The following is a 15,148-nucleotide window of genomic DNA, read 5'->3' as shown; positions in this document are numbered from 1 at the left end:
CAGGAGTTAGGAATCCATAGCTATGCAGATGCTGCCTTCATTTGGAATACACTGGTTTCATGGCCTCACTAACATAGGAGTGAAGAGTCACTATGTTTTGTGGACTGCCAAAAAAGTGGCATAACCACTGTTGGTTCTTTACATATTTCCATACACCAAAGCTTTCTAATGTATAATCACATCACTGATGTTTAGACACTGATTTTTAAACAAGTGGGCCATTCTTTAAACTACATTTAATGTGAAGCTTAGTTGATCTTTTGCTTGAGTATAGAGCTGACTAACTACAGAACGGGAATGGCACTGATTGTTCTATATACAGCACTCAGAGTAAATATGACTGCAAACATGAATGCTGAAGGAGTACAATTCTTACAGGGTACTGGGAAGCTTGAACCTTTCCATTTTCCTACCAGGGAACATTTGTGCATTGGAATCAATCAGACCTGGAGCTCAGAGCCTTCTCTAGGGCATGGTGACCATTACAGTGCCATTGGTGAAGCCCAGCTAAGACTCAGAGCAAGGTGATGCTGCGACACTCTATTTATAACTCTCTGTGTTATCATCTTAACACAAGCTGGCTTTATACATATCTGGGAACTACTGCTGGAGTTTGCACTCACATAAAAGCAGATCATGGTACAGGAGAAAACCTAAAAACAGTTTGAACCTCTCTCAAGTGCTATGATACAAGCAGTGCTACACAAAAGCCTCAAGGCCAATTTTAGCATCATTCCTCTTCACAGGAGAAAGCTGTAGTTCCCAGTGTTAGACAAGGGCTCAGGGTTATGCAACAATTGGGAGCACTCAGATTTCAAATCTGGCCAGCCCCATCCCATTTATACATTCTTTTTTTTTTTTTTTTTTTTTTTTTTTTTTTTTTTTTTTTTGGCCAGTCCTGGGCCTTGGACTCAGGGCCTGAGCACTGTCCCTGGCTTCTTCCCGCTCAAGGCTAGCACTCTGCCACTTGAGCCACAGCGCCGCTTCTGGCCGTTTTCTGTATATGTGGTGCTGGGGAATCGAACCTAGGGCCTCGTGTATCCGAGGCAGGCACTCTTGCCACTAGGCTATATCCTCAGCCCCCATTTATACATTCTTGGAACACATTTTTTGTAGTGGTTATCACATGCTGGTTAGAATTACCAGTGGATATTTGCTGCAAAGGATATTTGTTCATTATAATGTCAAAGTGCAAGGGCTATTTTGATCTCACAATTTAAAGAACTTGCCTCAGTTAAGTGTTCTCTTTCTAGTCAACAACTTAAACACTTCAGGCTTTCTTACAGTGAGGCTATTGGTCTATCTCAGCTGCTTATTCTAATTAGCAGATGTGACCTTCTCTAGGACAGGGATTGTTCTCTCTCTCTCTCTCTCTCTCTCTCTCTCTCTCTCTCTCTCTCTCTCTCTCTCATGCTGGTCCTGGTGCTTGATCTCAGGGCCTAGCCTGGGTACTATCCTTTAGTTTATTGTTTTCTTTCTTAAGGCTTGCCCTCTCTCACTTGAGTTACCCCTCCACTTCCAGCTTTTTGGTGGTTAATTGGAGATAAGAGTCTCACGGATTTTCCTGCTCAGGCTGGCTTTGAACTGTGATTCTTAGATCTCAGCCTCTTGAATTGCTAGGATTACAGGCATGAGCCACCTGTGCCTTGGCTAGGACCTTTCTGTTAAAGATTTATTCTCAAGCATAAGGGTTGGAACCTTACAAGACTAATTTAAATCTGTCAGTGAGAGAGGTAAGTTGCAATTCACAGTGTGTGGCATTTTCTGTCTTGCTGTGGACTCAAATTTCTTTTTCTTTTGGTTGATTTTAGCAGATGTAAAGAAAGCTTCCAGTTCCAGTGTTACAAAGTCCAATCTACCAAAATCTGGACTTCGTCCTCCTGGCTACTCGCGTCTTCCAGCAGCCAAACTGGCGGCATTTGGCTTTGTCCGCAGCTCCAGCATCTCCTCAGTATCCAGCTCCCAGTCTGTGGACAGCACACAGCCCGAGCAGAGCCGGCCAGTCACCCGTAAGTGGGACAGGTGTATGGGGCATACCTGGGCACCTGGGGGTCAAATTTATCCAGGGACTGTCTCCAGTCATTCTCTTCCTGGATTCTAGGTAAGAAGTCAAAGGAAGATCCAAGAAAGGTGTTAGCACATTGTATATCATGAAAATACTGAGCATTAAATGTGAATTATTTGGGCTGATGACATGTAATGATTTCTCATCAATGAAACACATACCTAGGTTATAAAGATTGACTACATGGTGTAAGAAATAGGAAGCATGGCTGAGCTTCTTCAGGTCTGTCTGGCTTCCTTCTGACAGGAAGACTTTCCATGTCTGTTTCCTAGAGCATGTTATACACTATAACTTAAGGTTTGTATTGCTAGCCTTCTGAGAAAGTGACAAACAGCCAGGTCCGGGGCTGCTCTGTCAGCTGAGCCTTTGATGAGCAGACCTCATTTTAGCCTTGTCAAGTTCAAAGCCCTTGCTACTGGATCTGAAGCCATGACATCTCAGTTGCTGGTTATTAGGAACTGGTCAGAGGGCCAGGAAAGGCTTTGAGGTTTCTACGTGAAGAGCTCTTTAGAAGGGATTAGAAGAGAGAGGGAGAGAGGAAAGATTTCCCCCCCCCCCCATTTCTCTAAGCTTATTCAATCTCAACTTTTTCTTTGGTGTGGAACTTCTTTACCTTTACTGTTCTGATTTTGGTCTCCCTGGTTATTTGTGAACACACTGTGTTGTGTTTTTCTTTATCTTGATGTGTTTGCAAGTGGTTCCTAAGGCATTTTCTTTGTTTTTATGATGTTTTCTGAAGGTAGACAGCAGACCCTGGCTATTCACAGAGGCTTCATAATGTATTTAGGGATGCCCAGAATTTCCATCTCAAAATCTCCAGTGAATCATTGCAAATGTGTAGTGCATGCCTGTAGTATGTATGTTCCACATTTAGGGTCTAGAGATTTTGAATACAAGCTGGATACCAGTGGCTCACACCTATAATCACAACTACTTAGGAGGCTGAGATCTGAGAATCATGGTTTGAAGCCAATCCAGCAGATAAATCCAAGAGACTCTTACTTATCTCTTCTCCAATTAACTAGAAAACCTCAGAAGTGGAGGTGTGGTTAAAGTGGTAGAGTGAAAAAGCTGAGTGAAAACAAGAGACCCTGAATTCAAGCTATACTACTGATGAGTGTGTGTGCGCACACATGCACATGCACACACACACACACAAGATTTGGAATACAGGATCAATTATTTATCATAATTTTAAATAATAAAACTCTCCGTGGCATGCCTATTTGCAATGAGAGTATGAAGGAAAAAATTTCTCATGGCATGGAATGAGTTATGTTTTGGGTTTTTTTGTTTGTCTGTTTTTTGTTTTTGTTGCCAGTCCTGGGGTGTGGACTCAGGGCCTGAGCACTGTCCCTGGCTTCTTCCCGCTCAAGGCTAGCACTCTGCCACTTGAGCCACAGCGCCACTTCCGGCTTTTTTCTCTATATGTGGTGCTGAGGAATCGAACCTAGGGCTTCATGTATACAAGGTGAGCACTTTACCACTAGGCCATATTCCCAGCCCCAGAGTTATGTTTTTGGTTTCTTAAAAAAATAATAATTTCAAGGTAAGTGGAGATGTGCTCCCAGAACAAGGTGTTCTGCTAAAGGTGGGCTGACAGTTGTGGACAAAGTAATTCCAGATGTGTGGGTGTCATTTCTCACCTCTGCTTCAAAGAACACTAAGTAGGAACCCACTGAACACCCACAAAGGACAAGAGAAATGTGACAGAGGAAATAACGCTAAGGTCAAAACTTTATATTAAAAGTATGTTTACTCCACTCAGAATCCTTTTCTATTTTTCAGAATTATACATGAGAGTTGGCTTATAAGTATCTGCCACCTACTATAAATAGAAGATGTGTAATCCACCAGTAAACCACAATAAAACCTCACACGCACTTGAACTGGTGTGTGAGCCCTACTGACCATACATTTATAATTGTTCTTAGATTTAATATCTAAAAATGGTGTTTCTATACTTGAGTAGATATTGATGCATTGATGAAAGGAATTAAGTAAAATATAAAGCTCCTAGGTGACCTGGAAACTCTTGGATCATATCCTAGGGGCAGAATTTGCTGGTTCAGCTCATAGAAATGGCCAAAGGGATGTCAGAATTTATTTCTTTTTTTCTTCTTGGAAAGTTGATGCTTTGCAAACACTATGACACCCTACTGGGTGTCATTCTAAGAATATTATGGTAATTAGGAATTTTACTATAGCATTTTATAATATAGGGCCAGCCTAGTTTCAATCCTTCTATTTTTATGCCTTCCAAATAACTGAGATGATGGGTGTATCACCATGCCCACCTTCTTGGTTGAAATGGGGTTTCACTAACTTTACCAAGGTTGGCCTCAAACTGCCATTCTCTCCATCTCTGTTTATTGAGCAGTTGGGATTACAGGCATAAGCCACTTTGCCAAGTGTTGTAGTTCATTCTTAAAACCGAGGAAGACCCACCCATGATTTAAATATCTTTATTTTCAATTAGTGAAGTAAATCTTGAGGTCAGAGCTGTGTTGAGAGGTTCCAGAAATCAAACCCTCCTTTTCCCCTATCTCCCAGGTTGCCAGCAGCCCTAACATGAACTATGGAAGTTCTGGAGATTTGTTAATCAATGGAGCATCCTATGAGGCTGGGAGTTCTCATTGTTACAAAGTGCTCCTTTATGGGTTAGAGCTGCCTTTCAGTAATCTGATGTGTAACTAGTATTCCTGAAGTAGCCCACACAACACCCTTCTTTGTTGTGTCACCTGGCGAGCATAGGTGGCTCCTTCCCTTATAGGGTTGTCATTTGATGATAGTGAGATTGGCCCATTCAGATCATCAAATAAAGCTTCAGATTGCACTAACTGGTGATGCACAGCTTTTTGCTATTTAATTTGAAGAGGAGGGCTGAGGATATGGTTTAGTAGTGCAGCATCTACCTATCCAAATGAGATTTGGCTGTCGAATTACAGTACCACCAAGAGAAATGGATGGATGGACAAATGGGATGGACAATGGGATAGGTAGACAACCAGACAGACAGACAGAGAGATAGATGGAGGGATAGATAGACAGGCAGATAGATAAATAGATTTTGACTTAAACTCAAGTTTAAACAAACTTACAGGCCTGACTCAGTACTTAGCTCCTAATTCTTGTACATATTTTTTAAAGAAAGTAAAAGATACCAGTTATGCTTTAGGTGATAAAAACTTAAAAAGAAAAGCAACTCCTTTAGCATTCAGTGTTGGTAACATGCCATAGCCTAAAGTTTACTTGATTGCTACATCAATCAGTAATTAGGTGGAGACTATCCCCATTGGTAGGTGGGTATGACTTGAAGGTAAAACCTTTGGGGGAATATATGGAGAGAAAATAGGAAGACTTAGGGTTTCATGAATTAATCATTCATGAAAACGGATCATATCACTCAAGGACAGAATAATTTATGGGGAGGATTCTATTTCATAGTATATTCTATTCTGGATACATGATTCACTGCCTGGATTATTAAGTGCTTAAGAAGTAGAAGAAAATACCTATCAGGAAAGACATGAACAATACAACATTTACAACAGTCTTTTCCCATGTTTCCTCTTTAAAAGATACTATCATGTTTTTCTCTTTGGGTTAAGAATAGAGATCATAAAGCAAAATTTTGAAAAGATAGCTAAAGAGTCCAAAAATATGTTTCTCTTCTTCCTTCTCCTAATATAGGAAGCTAGGAGAATGAGAGAGAAGGAAAGTACAGCTGAAAAGGGGCAGAGACTTCCATTTGCATAAATAATCAGGACACAAAGATAAGTGTTCCCCAAGCCTGCAAAGCGGCACAGATTGAAGGGCTGCAGTGAAGACTGGTTCTTCAGGGGGCTGATCAGAGAATTTCACAGAGAGGGCCGTAAGCTAAGTAGAATTTTGGAAGATAAAGATGGACACAAGAGATCTTCTAAGGAGAGGTCGTCTGTGAATCCAGAAAACTAGATTTGAGGAGTTGCCATTCCTGGATCTGTCACCTGTTCACCACAGTGACTGAAGCCCACAAGTTTGAGGTCCCCTGTTTGCTCTCAGACTATGACTCTTGGTTTGTTCATCTTGAGTTGTTTTACCCAACGTCAGCTGTCAACACTTTGGACATGATATCTACATCCATATTTCTAGTCCTGGTCTTTCTCTCTCTAGAACTACTTACCTGTATTTTCAATGGCATTTTCAACTGCATTATCCCCAGCCAGGTGACTCAGATCACCTCAAAGCGAACGTTTTCCAAAAAAATGAGACACCCCCCTCCCTAGACTCTTTACCAGACACCATGGCTCATGCCTATAATTCTAACTACTTAGAATCTGAGATAGGAAGTATCATGGTTCTGGGGCCAGTCTGGGGAAAAAGTTTATGAGACCTTCTTTAAGCAGAAAAGGCTGAGCCTGGTGGTTCAACATGGTAGACAAGCTGTAGTGGGAAGTGTAAATAGGAGGATTGAGGCCCAGGTAAGCCCAAGCAAAAGGCAAGTTCCTACCGCAAAAACAGAAGACAATACTGGGACATGATAAATTATTTAGGACTCCAGGCATTCATACCCAGTGAGACAAAAGGAGGATACTCTTAGGGAAGGAATACAGGCACAATGCCTATGTGCATCTGATCCAATAAAATAAGGTTTATTGAAATGAGTTCCAGGAAATGGAAATAAAAGATTTTTTTCTCTGTTGTTTTTGTTTTCTTTTCTTTTTGTCTTGTTTGTTGGTTTATTGGTCATTGGGAGGGAGAAGGGGGCATAGAAATGGAGGGACAAATGGTGAGCAAATAGAGCAATGGTACTCACTAGACACTATGTGGAAAATGAACTACAGTATACAATTTGTGGGTGGGGAAGGAAGGAAAAAACTGAGAGAGAAGGAGGGAAGGGGTGATAGTGTTCATAAAGAAATATGCACACTACCTGACTCATGCCCCTGTGACCTCTCCATAAATCACCTTTATAATAACAATAAAAATAGACAAACAAAAATTCAAAGATAAGACACAAACCAAAAGCAAAAAAGATTGGGGACATGACTCAAGTGGTAGAGCACCTGCCTACCAAGAATGAAGCACCTGCCTAGCAAGAATGAAGCTCTGAGTTCAGTCTTCATTACCACCAAAAACAAGTGAACCCAAACTTCATTTTCTTTTACAAATCAGTGTCTCCTGCCAAGGTTGCTCTTTTAATGAAATCTGTGATCTTCTGGCAACTCAGGCTAGAAACATCAGACCAAGCATTACACCCATATTTACTTTTTCCCTCTTTTCTATTTAATAATCAAATCTGATCAGTTCTTTCTCTCTGGTATTTATCCTGTCCTCTTTTTTTTTCTCTCATCTTTGTTGCCATCTGCAGTCGCTCTCACCTAATTTATTTGCATGCACATCTCGACTCTCCAACCCAAAAAGCATATGTTAGATAACTTTTCCTTGGACTTGTTTTGATTGCTCCATGGTACCCCCTTACTGGTTTTATTTCCTTGCTAGATATTCTAGGTTCTTCATGCTGGGGCCTCAATCTCTCTCTTTTCTGGTATACCATTCCTTGATATATACCCTCATGTAATCAACCAGAGTCATTCACATTTTTGTCTGAGGGCTTTGTGCTTCCCTGACTTTGAGTTTTTGATTAAACCATTCAGCACTGGACTGCTCCTCTTTCCTCCCCCACTTCCCATAGCTCTCTGTAGATTCCATCACTTTCAGGCACATTTCAAAGCTTTATAAAGTCAACACAATGCAATATTTTCTTCCTGGGAACCTCTTGTACCAATTCTTATCACATACTGTCTATTGTAGGTACTTAATTCTGTGTCTTTGCTTCCTTACACATCATAAACTGATTTGAGCAGAGGGACTATGTCTTTCACACTAAAGTACATCATTTTTTTTTCTTATTTACTGTCAAAGTGATGTACAGAGAGGTTACAGTTTCATATATTAGGCATTGGATACGTTTCTTGTACTGTTTGTTACCTCCTCCCTCATTCTCCCCTTCCCCCTCCCCCTTTCACTCTTCCCTCCATGAGTTGTTCAGTTGGTTTACACCAAACAGTTTTGCAAGTATTGCTTTTGTAGTCGTTTGTCTTTTTATTCCGTGTCTCTTGATTTTGGTATTCCCTTTCACTTTCCTAGTTCTAATACCAGTATATACAGTTTCCAATATACTCAGATAAGATATAGTGATAGTGCAGGTACAACCACAGGAAGGGGATACAAGAAGATCATCAACAATAGAAGCTACGGTTTCACATGGCATGTTGAAAGTAATTACAACAGTGATATATCACTTGTTTCCATTACGTAGTGTTCATTTCACTTAGCATTATCTTATGCATTCATAGGGGCATAGCTATTAGGCTCTTGTGATCCTCTGCTGTGACTAGCCTAAACCTATGCTAATTATTCCCTATGAGGGAGACCATAGAGTCCATGTTTCTTTGGGTTTGGCTCACTTCATTTAGTATAATTTTTTCCAAGTCCTTCCATTTCCTTATGAATGGGGCAATGTCATTCTTTCTGATAGAGGCATAAAATTCCATTGTGTATATGTACCACATTTTCCTGATCCATTCATCTACTGAGGGGCATCTGGTTGGTTCTATATTCTAGCTATGACAAATTGTGCTGTGATAAACATTGTTGTGCTGGTGGCTTTAGTGTGTTCTTGTTTGTAGTCTTTAGGGTAGATGCCCAAAAGTGGGGCTGCTGGATCATAGGGGAGCTCTATGTTTAGCCTTCTGAGGAATCTGCATACCACTTGCCAGAGTGGCTGAACCAGTTTACATTCCCACCAACAATGAAGTAGAGTTCCCTTTTGGCCACATTCCCTCCAACATTTATTATTGTTAGTTTTCTTGATATAGGACATTCTTACTGGGGTGAGATGGAATCTCAATGTTGTTTTGATTTGCATTTCTTTTATGGCCAGTGATGTAGAGCATAAAGTACATCATCTTTTAGAACACTAGAATTTTAAGGGAAGTTTTCTTCCAGTAGAAATGTTTCCTCTTATGTAGGGACACAGAAGAGGAAGAGATTTGAATAGCTTTCAGAATAACTTATTCGGAGAACACATTTTTTTCCTTTATGCACATATTTTGATCATGAGTGAGGTTCATAATTATGGTTTTCATCGTTTTCTGAGATCTTTTAAGTATCATTATATTGTGATATGTCTATAGACAATTTACACAAGAGTAGAAAAATAATATATAAAATGCAATTGTATTTACATATAGAGCATCATATAGAGTGTTCTAATGGTGTTACAAATGCCTAGTAACCTATCTCTTTTCATGTAGTGAGTCACTTTAAAACAATCAGGTTAAAATTACTATTGAGGCTATCCTGAGAGAATCTAAAAGCTTTTATAATTAGACATCTTGATTTGGAAAGGTTAGATATATCTCAGTAAATTCTCAAGCTTTATTTCTTGCTTTAATACTTAAAATAAGTAGAGTTTCTTTTAATTATTAAATCAGATTTGAGTTCTGGGGATAAGAATCTGAAGTGGGAAATCATCAGCCTCTTTAGAAGGTTAATCAATGAAAATGAAGGTTAATAAGAAAACTTTCTGCAATATTAACTCAGAGTTTACACTCATGAATACGACAAAATACATTTACATACATAGCTCATTTGATTTTCTATGTCTGGCATGCATTTTAAATAAGATCAGAGTTGACAAGAAGTGTTATTAATAACTATTACAGAAACAGCTATTAATCTATCTCAAGTTCCATTGGCAAAGAAGGAGTCATTTCTTATTCATAGAAAATAAAGCTGAAAGTGACTTGTGAGGTCAGATTTCAGAGAAGCTATCACCTCTTGGAGATTAAACCTTATTGATGTCTTTCTTTTTCATTTCTCCAAACACTCAGACTATGATGCAGTTCACTCAGAGATGGGAGTTCTGTTAACATGTTACAGTTCTCTTTTAAGTTGACCATTTATGGTTGTAAGATAAACTGAAAATTTGTGAAGCATATTTTTATTTATAGTCAAAACAATGTCTAGTGGAGCAGCCTTGTTTTGCTTGGCTTTTTCCTTCCTTAGACTGGCACCCTTTCACCATATCCCGGGTATTAGCCCAGGCTCAGTGCTGAGGCCTCTTTGATCTGGACTCTAGAACCCTTGGCCTGTGGGATCTGAGGTGATAACACAATGCAGATCAACTCTTGCAAAAGTGTTAGTGTGGCCATAACTGAAGATACCACTGCCTTTGGTGTATATGTAGGAAAGAGGACACAGGAAGGAGGGACACCTGATTTCCTGTGGGTTAGGGGTAAGGAAAGAGCTCATACTCTGTAGATCCTCTCCATGCTGGCTTGGAGCTTCTGCACTATGTCTGTGAATTTGAATATTCCAACTAGTTCAGAGGTTCTAGGTTTGCTATAACATACTGTAGTCAAGAAAAAACTGGAGATGGGGGAAAATGAATAAATAAAAGACTTAAAAATCATAAAAACCAGATGATGGAATCCTCAGGGCTCACCATACTATACTGCTTATTTCATTTTTTATGTACATCTGAAAATTCCATTAAAAAGACTGAAATCCCACTTTCTCTCTCAACTGACATTTGTTTGTTTTTGTGCCAACAATAGGACTTGAACTCAGTGCCTATGCACAGTTTCTGAGCTTTTTAGCTCAAGGCTAGTGCCCTACCACTGGAGCAACAGCTCTACTTCTGGCCTTTTGGCAGTAATTTGGAAATAGGAGCCTCATGGACTTTCCTGTATGGGCTAGCTTCAAATATCTGCAGATGTCAGCCTTCTAAGTAGTTATAATTTCAGGCATGAGTTACAGGCATCTAGCTTATTTTTGTTGTTTTGTTTTATTTTATTTCACATTTTATATTTAATGCTCTCTCACCAGATCCTAGATACCTTCTCTTTTTCTTCAAATTTTCTTGCATTATAATGGAAAAATTAAAATCTTATATTTTAATATACAATGTGCTATTTTGGTATATGCAGAAACTGTTGGAATGATTAGTTCAGTTACATTAATTTGCATACCCATCAACTCATAGAGGGTTTTTTAGTGTGTGTGTGTGTGTGTGTGTGTGTGTGTGTGTGTGTTTGTGCTGGTCCTGAGGCTTTAACGAGGCCTGAGCTCAAACCTCAGCCTGTTGAGTATCTAGGATTGCACACATGAGCTACAGAGTTACTTTTTATGTCTATCTGAAGTGTTTTCTGCCCTCTTAGCAAATTTTAAGTATATGATTATGTGACACAGTACCATTAATTATCAACCTATTGTTGTATATTATAGCTCTGGAACTTATTTACTCTGCATAGCTGAGGCTTTACAGAACCTTTGGACAAAACTATGTACCCTTAGACCAACATCTATCTCTTTGTTGTAAAGAGGTGATACAGCATAGTGCTGAAGGACTTGGACTTGATTCACATTTACTAGCTCTGTGACTTCAGGGAACTTAGTTAACTTCACTGTGCCTATTTCCTTGTAGAAAATAATTATAGTAGTAAATAGTTGTTGGGTCTGCTTTCTCTGCTCCGGCTCAAATGCTTATTTTCTCTCTTATTACCCTCGTATCATCCTCTCCCCTAACCCTCGGCCTGCAGGTCTGTCAGGGTGAGACGTAGGGGCGGCTCCGGCCTGGCGTGCGCGCGACCCGCGTGGCAATGTGACCGCTATCCTACCCTAGGAGCTAACGTACATAGACCACGGAGTCGGCTTCTGAGAGCGAACTAACTTTATTGAGAGAAGGACAAGGGGAGATGATCCGGGGGAAGGGGGTTGGCCAGGATTCCGATAGGCCAAAAGGCTGTCACTTGACCTCCAAGGGGCTGGTCACTTGACCTCCAAGGGGCTACGTCACTCTGAGCGCGCCAAACCAGTGCGGGGCTGGTAGGCGCCAGGCTGGCTGCCAGCTAAGTCGGGGGTCTATTTGCCCAACCGGTTTCTCCGGATTCCAACGTAGAGAGGATGGAAGGGCCGCATTCCCCAGCTGGGGGAAGTGCCTCAGGCCCCTTCCATCCAGGGGAGAAAGATGGACCCCAACAAATAGTAATTAACGTAAACCCATCTAGAGGGTTAATGGAAGTATTGAATGGAATTAGCTTATGCCAAGTACTTAGCATAAAGCTTTCATGATAATATTTTTGAGGCCATTTTTCTTGATTATCCATGTGCTAAAAGTTCAGTGTTGAGGGTCAGAAGGCTCTGTTGGAAAAATGGTCATGTTGGATGAACAGTGACTGCCAAGGAGTAAGAGCAGAATGGTTGTGATAATGTCTAAGTTAGGGAGATGATAGCCATTCCAGTTCAACAGTCTGTCACATATTTGATTCATAGTCTTCCTGAGTGTTCAGCTAAAATGTATGTCATTTATGAGGCATTTCTTTTCCTGGAAATCTTTGCTTTTGAGGCTATAAGCTTGTGGTTGTTTGTTTATAAAGTAATGAAAAGTTGTATTTTGATTTCTTTATCTAAGACATTCTTCCAGGTATTCAGGACTTTAGCATTTAAGGAAATACATTTAGTTGGGTTCCCTTTAAGTGAAACATTTATGTAAGGTGACTAATACATAGCACATTAATCTAAGCTGATGGCATTTAAAGCCTCTGCTTAAAATAGAACAGAGAGTTGGTTCTGACTTCATGTCTGGGCCTTTCCAGTGTCTGCTGGGAAAAGATGGGAACATTTGCTTTCACAGTATGTAAGTGCTGCAAACAACTTCTTATCTGGCTGAGGACTAGTTTCCATTGTACTAGGATTCACTTTATTGAACATTTCAGTCTAGTTTGGGTGGGTGGAGGAAGAAGGAGTAAGAACAAGAACCAGAATAAGCTGTTAATTTTCTTGAAAATGAGGAAATTAAACAACTGTCACTGATAGATTGAAGTATCTAGATCCCTAGGATCTGTAATTGTGTAAATTGAAAGTATTCTTCCTAACAAACAAAAAAGTAGAATAGTTTCACTGAATCTTGCTGCTAATTTTCTGAGTGATTCCCATATGCTCAGGATATTCTCATATCTTCTTCACCTTCTCCATACATAGTGATAAAGGATAATGTAATTTTTCTGAATATTTTTTACATTGCTTACAAGTGAAAATAATTTCTTTATTGGATAAGTAATGCTTTGTCTACCTCGATTTAGATAATCTTAGTGAAACGAATAGAAATCACAATGTCCCTCCAGACACTTAATTAGGTTTCTAATTGCTATATTTTGTGTTTTATCACTCATTCATTACGTTTAGTGAAGAAAGGATAGACTCTCAGACTGTAGAAATAGAAAAAATAACAGAAATATGTCACACCTGCAATAGAGAATATGCATCAAAACTAGGTATTGCTGTGGTTTGGGTAAGTGTCCCAAAGGCCCATGTGCTAAAGGCTTTTGTGGCCAGCCTGCGGGAGGTGGTGGACACCTTAAGAAGTGGGGTTTAAACAAGGAAGCAGGATGTCAAATAAAAGAAAGAGCCAGGAAAGACCACATATTGGACTCTCAGGTCTGAGGTCCCTCGACATAGAGTCTTGTGGCTATTTTCCATTCTCTTTGAGAGGAAAAGGACAAGGAAGGGAGAGGGTGTGGAGAAGGAAGGGGAGAGGGGGAAAGAGGGAGGGGAGGCATAGGAGGCCCACTAGTAAAAGGAATTTAGGCCATTGAAGGTGTGCCTTTGAAGGAGATATTGGGAATTTAGAACTTCCTTCCTTCTTTGTTTCCTGCCCACTGTAAGGTGAGCCAGCTTCCTCCTCCACAGCTCCCACTAGGAGGTACTGTGCCACCGCAGGCCCACAGGCAAAGGGGCGCAGAGGCTGTAGATTGAAATCCTGACCCAAAATAAACCTTTCTTCCTTACTTTTTCTTTTGTAGTCCTGGGGATCAAAACTACTGCCTTATTTATACTTGCTAGACAAGCATTCTACCACTAACTTATACATATCCCCAGCCATAAGTTGTTTTTTTTTTTAAATTTATTTACATAGGGTCTCACTAACTGGTTTGAAATTGCTATAGCACAGACAAGATTCACTTCTGTCTCCATCTCCCAAGTGCTGGAATTACAGGTGTGATCTACCGCACCCGACTTAAGTCATTTTATGTCAGGTGTTTGTGCATGGTGATGAAAAGCTAACTAACTTGAGTATTTATAATAAAGTTGGGAGGGCTGAGGATCTATATTCTCAGCTACTCTGGAGGCTGAGATTTGAGGATAGCAGTTCAGACTCAGCCCAAGTTAAAAAAAAATGGTGCATAGAGTTCATGTTTCTTTGGATCTGGCTCACTTCACTTAATATAATTTTTTCCAAGTCCTTCCATTTCCTTACGAATGGGGCAATGTCATTCTTTCTGATAGAGGCATAAAATTCCATTGTGTATATGTACTACATTTTCCTGATCCATTCATCTACTGAGGGGCATCTGGGTTGGTTCCAGATTCTAGCTATGACAAATTGTGCTGTGATGAACATTGTTGTGCTGGTGGCTTTAGTGTGTTCTTGTTTGTGGTCTTTTGGGTAGATGCCCAAAAGTGGAGCTGCTGGGTCATAGAGGAACTCTATGTTTAGCCTGGAGGAATCTCCATATTGCTTCCCAGAGTGGCTGAACCAGTTTACATTCCCACCAACAATGAAGTAGGGTTCCCTTTTGGCCACATCCTCTCCAACATTTGTTATTGTTAGTTTTCTTGATATAGGGCATTCTTACTGGGGTGAGATGGAATAATTAGCACAGGTTTAGGCAAGTCACAGCAGAGGATCACAAGAGCCCAATAGCTATACCCTTATGAATACATAAGATGATGCTAAGTGAAATGAACTCCATGTTATGGAAATGATTGTTATATCACTGTTGTAACCACTTTCAACGTGCCATGTGTAACCATAGCTTCTATTATTGATGATCTTCTTGTATCCCCTTCCTGTGGTGTACCTGCACTATCTCTGTATCTTATCTGAGTCATTGGAAACCGTGTATACTGGTATTAGAACTAGGAAACTGAAAGGGAATACCAAAATCGAGAGACACAGCGTAAAAAAGACAAACGACTACAAAAGCAATACATGCAAAATTGTTTGGTGTAAATGAACTGAACAACTCATGG

General features: G+C 40.1%; 1 protein-coding gene across 1 annotated transcript in view; it reads left to right on the top strand.

The window, feature by feature from the left end:
• Mtus2 (microtubule associated scaffold protein 2) overlaps nt 1-15,148 on the top strand; it is a 540,827-nt gene that overhangs the window by 232,655 nt on the left and 293,024 nt on the right. Inside the window, exon 4 of the mRNA XM_048341576.1 lies at nt 1,812-2,009. Coding sequence (XP_048197533.1) covers nt 1,812-2,009 — 198 coding nt within the window. The remainder of the gene's footprint in view (nt 1-1,811; nt 2,010-15,148) is intronic.

This window comes from Perognathus longimembris, chromosome 3 (genome assembly GCF_023159225.1).
Source record: "Perognathus longimembris pacificus isolate PPM17 chromosome 3, ASM2315922v1, whole genome shotgun sequence".
Classification (NCBI taxonomy): domain Eukaryota; kingdom Metazoa; phylum Chordata; class Mammalia; order Rodentia; family Heteromyidae; genus Perognathus; species Perognathus longimembris.
The sequence above is the reverse complement of the archived record's forward strand: the minus strand, read 5'-3'. Positions and strand labels throughout refer to the sequence as shown.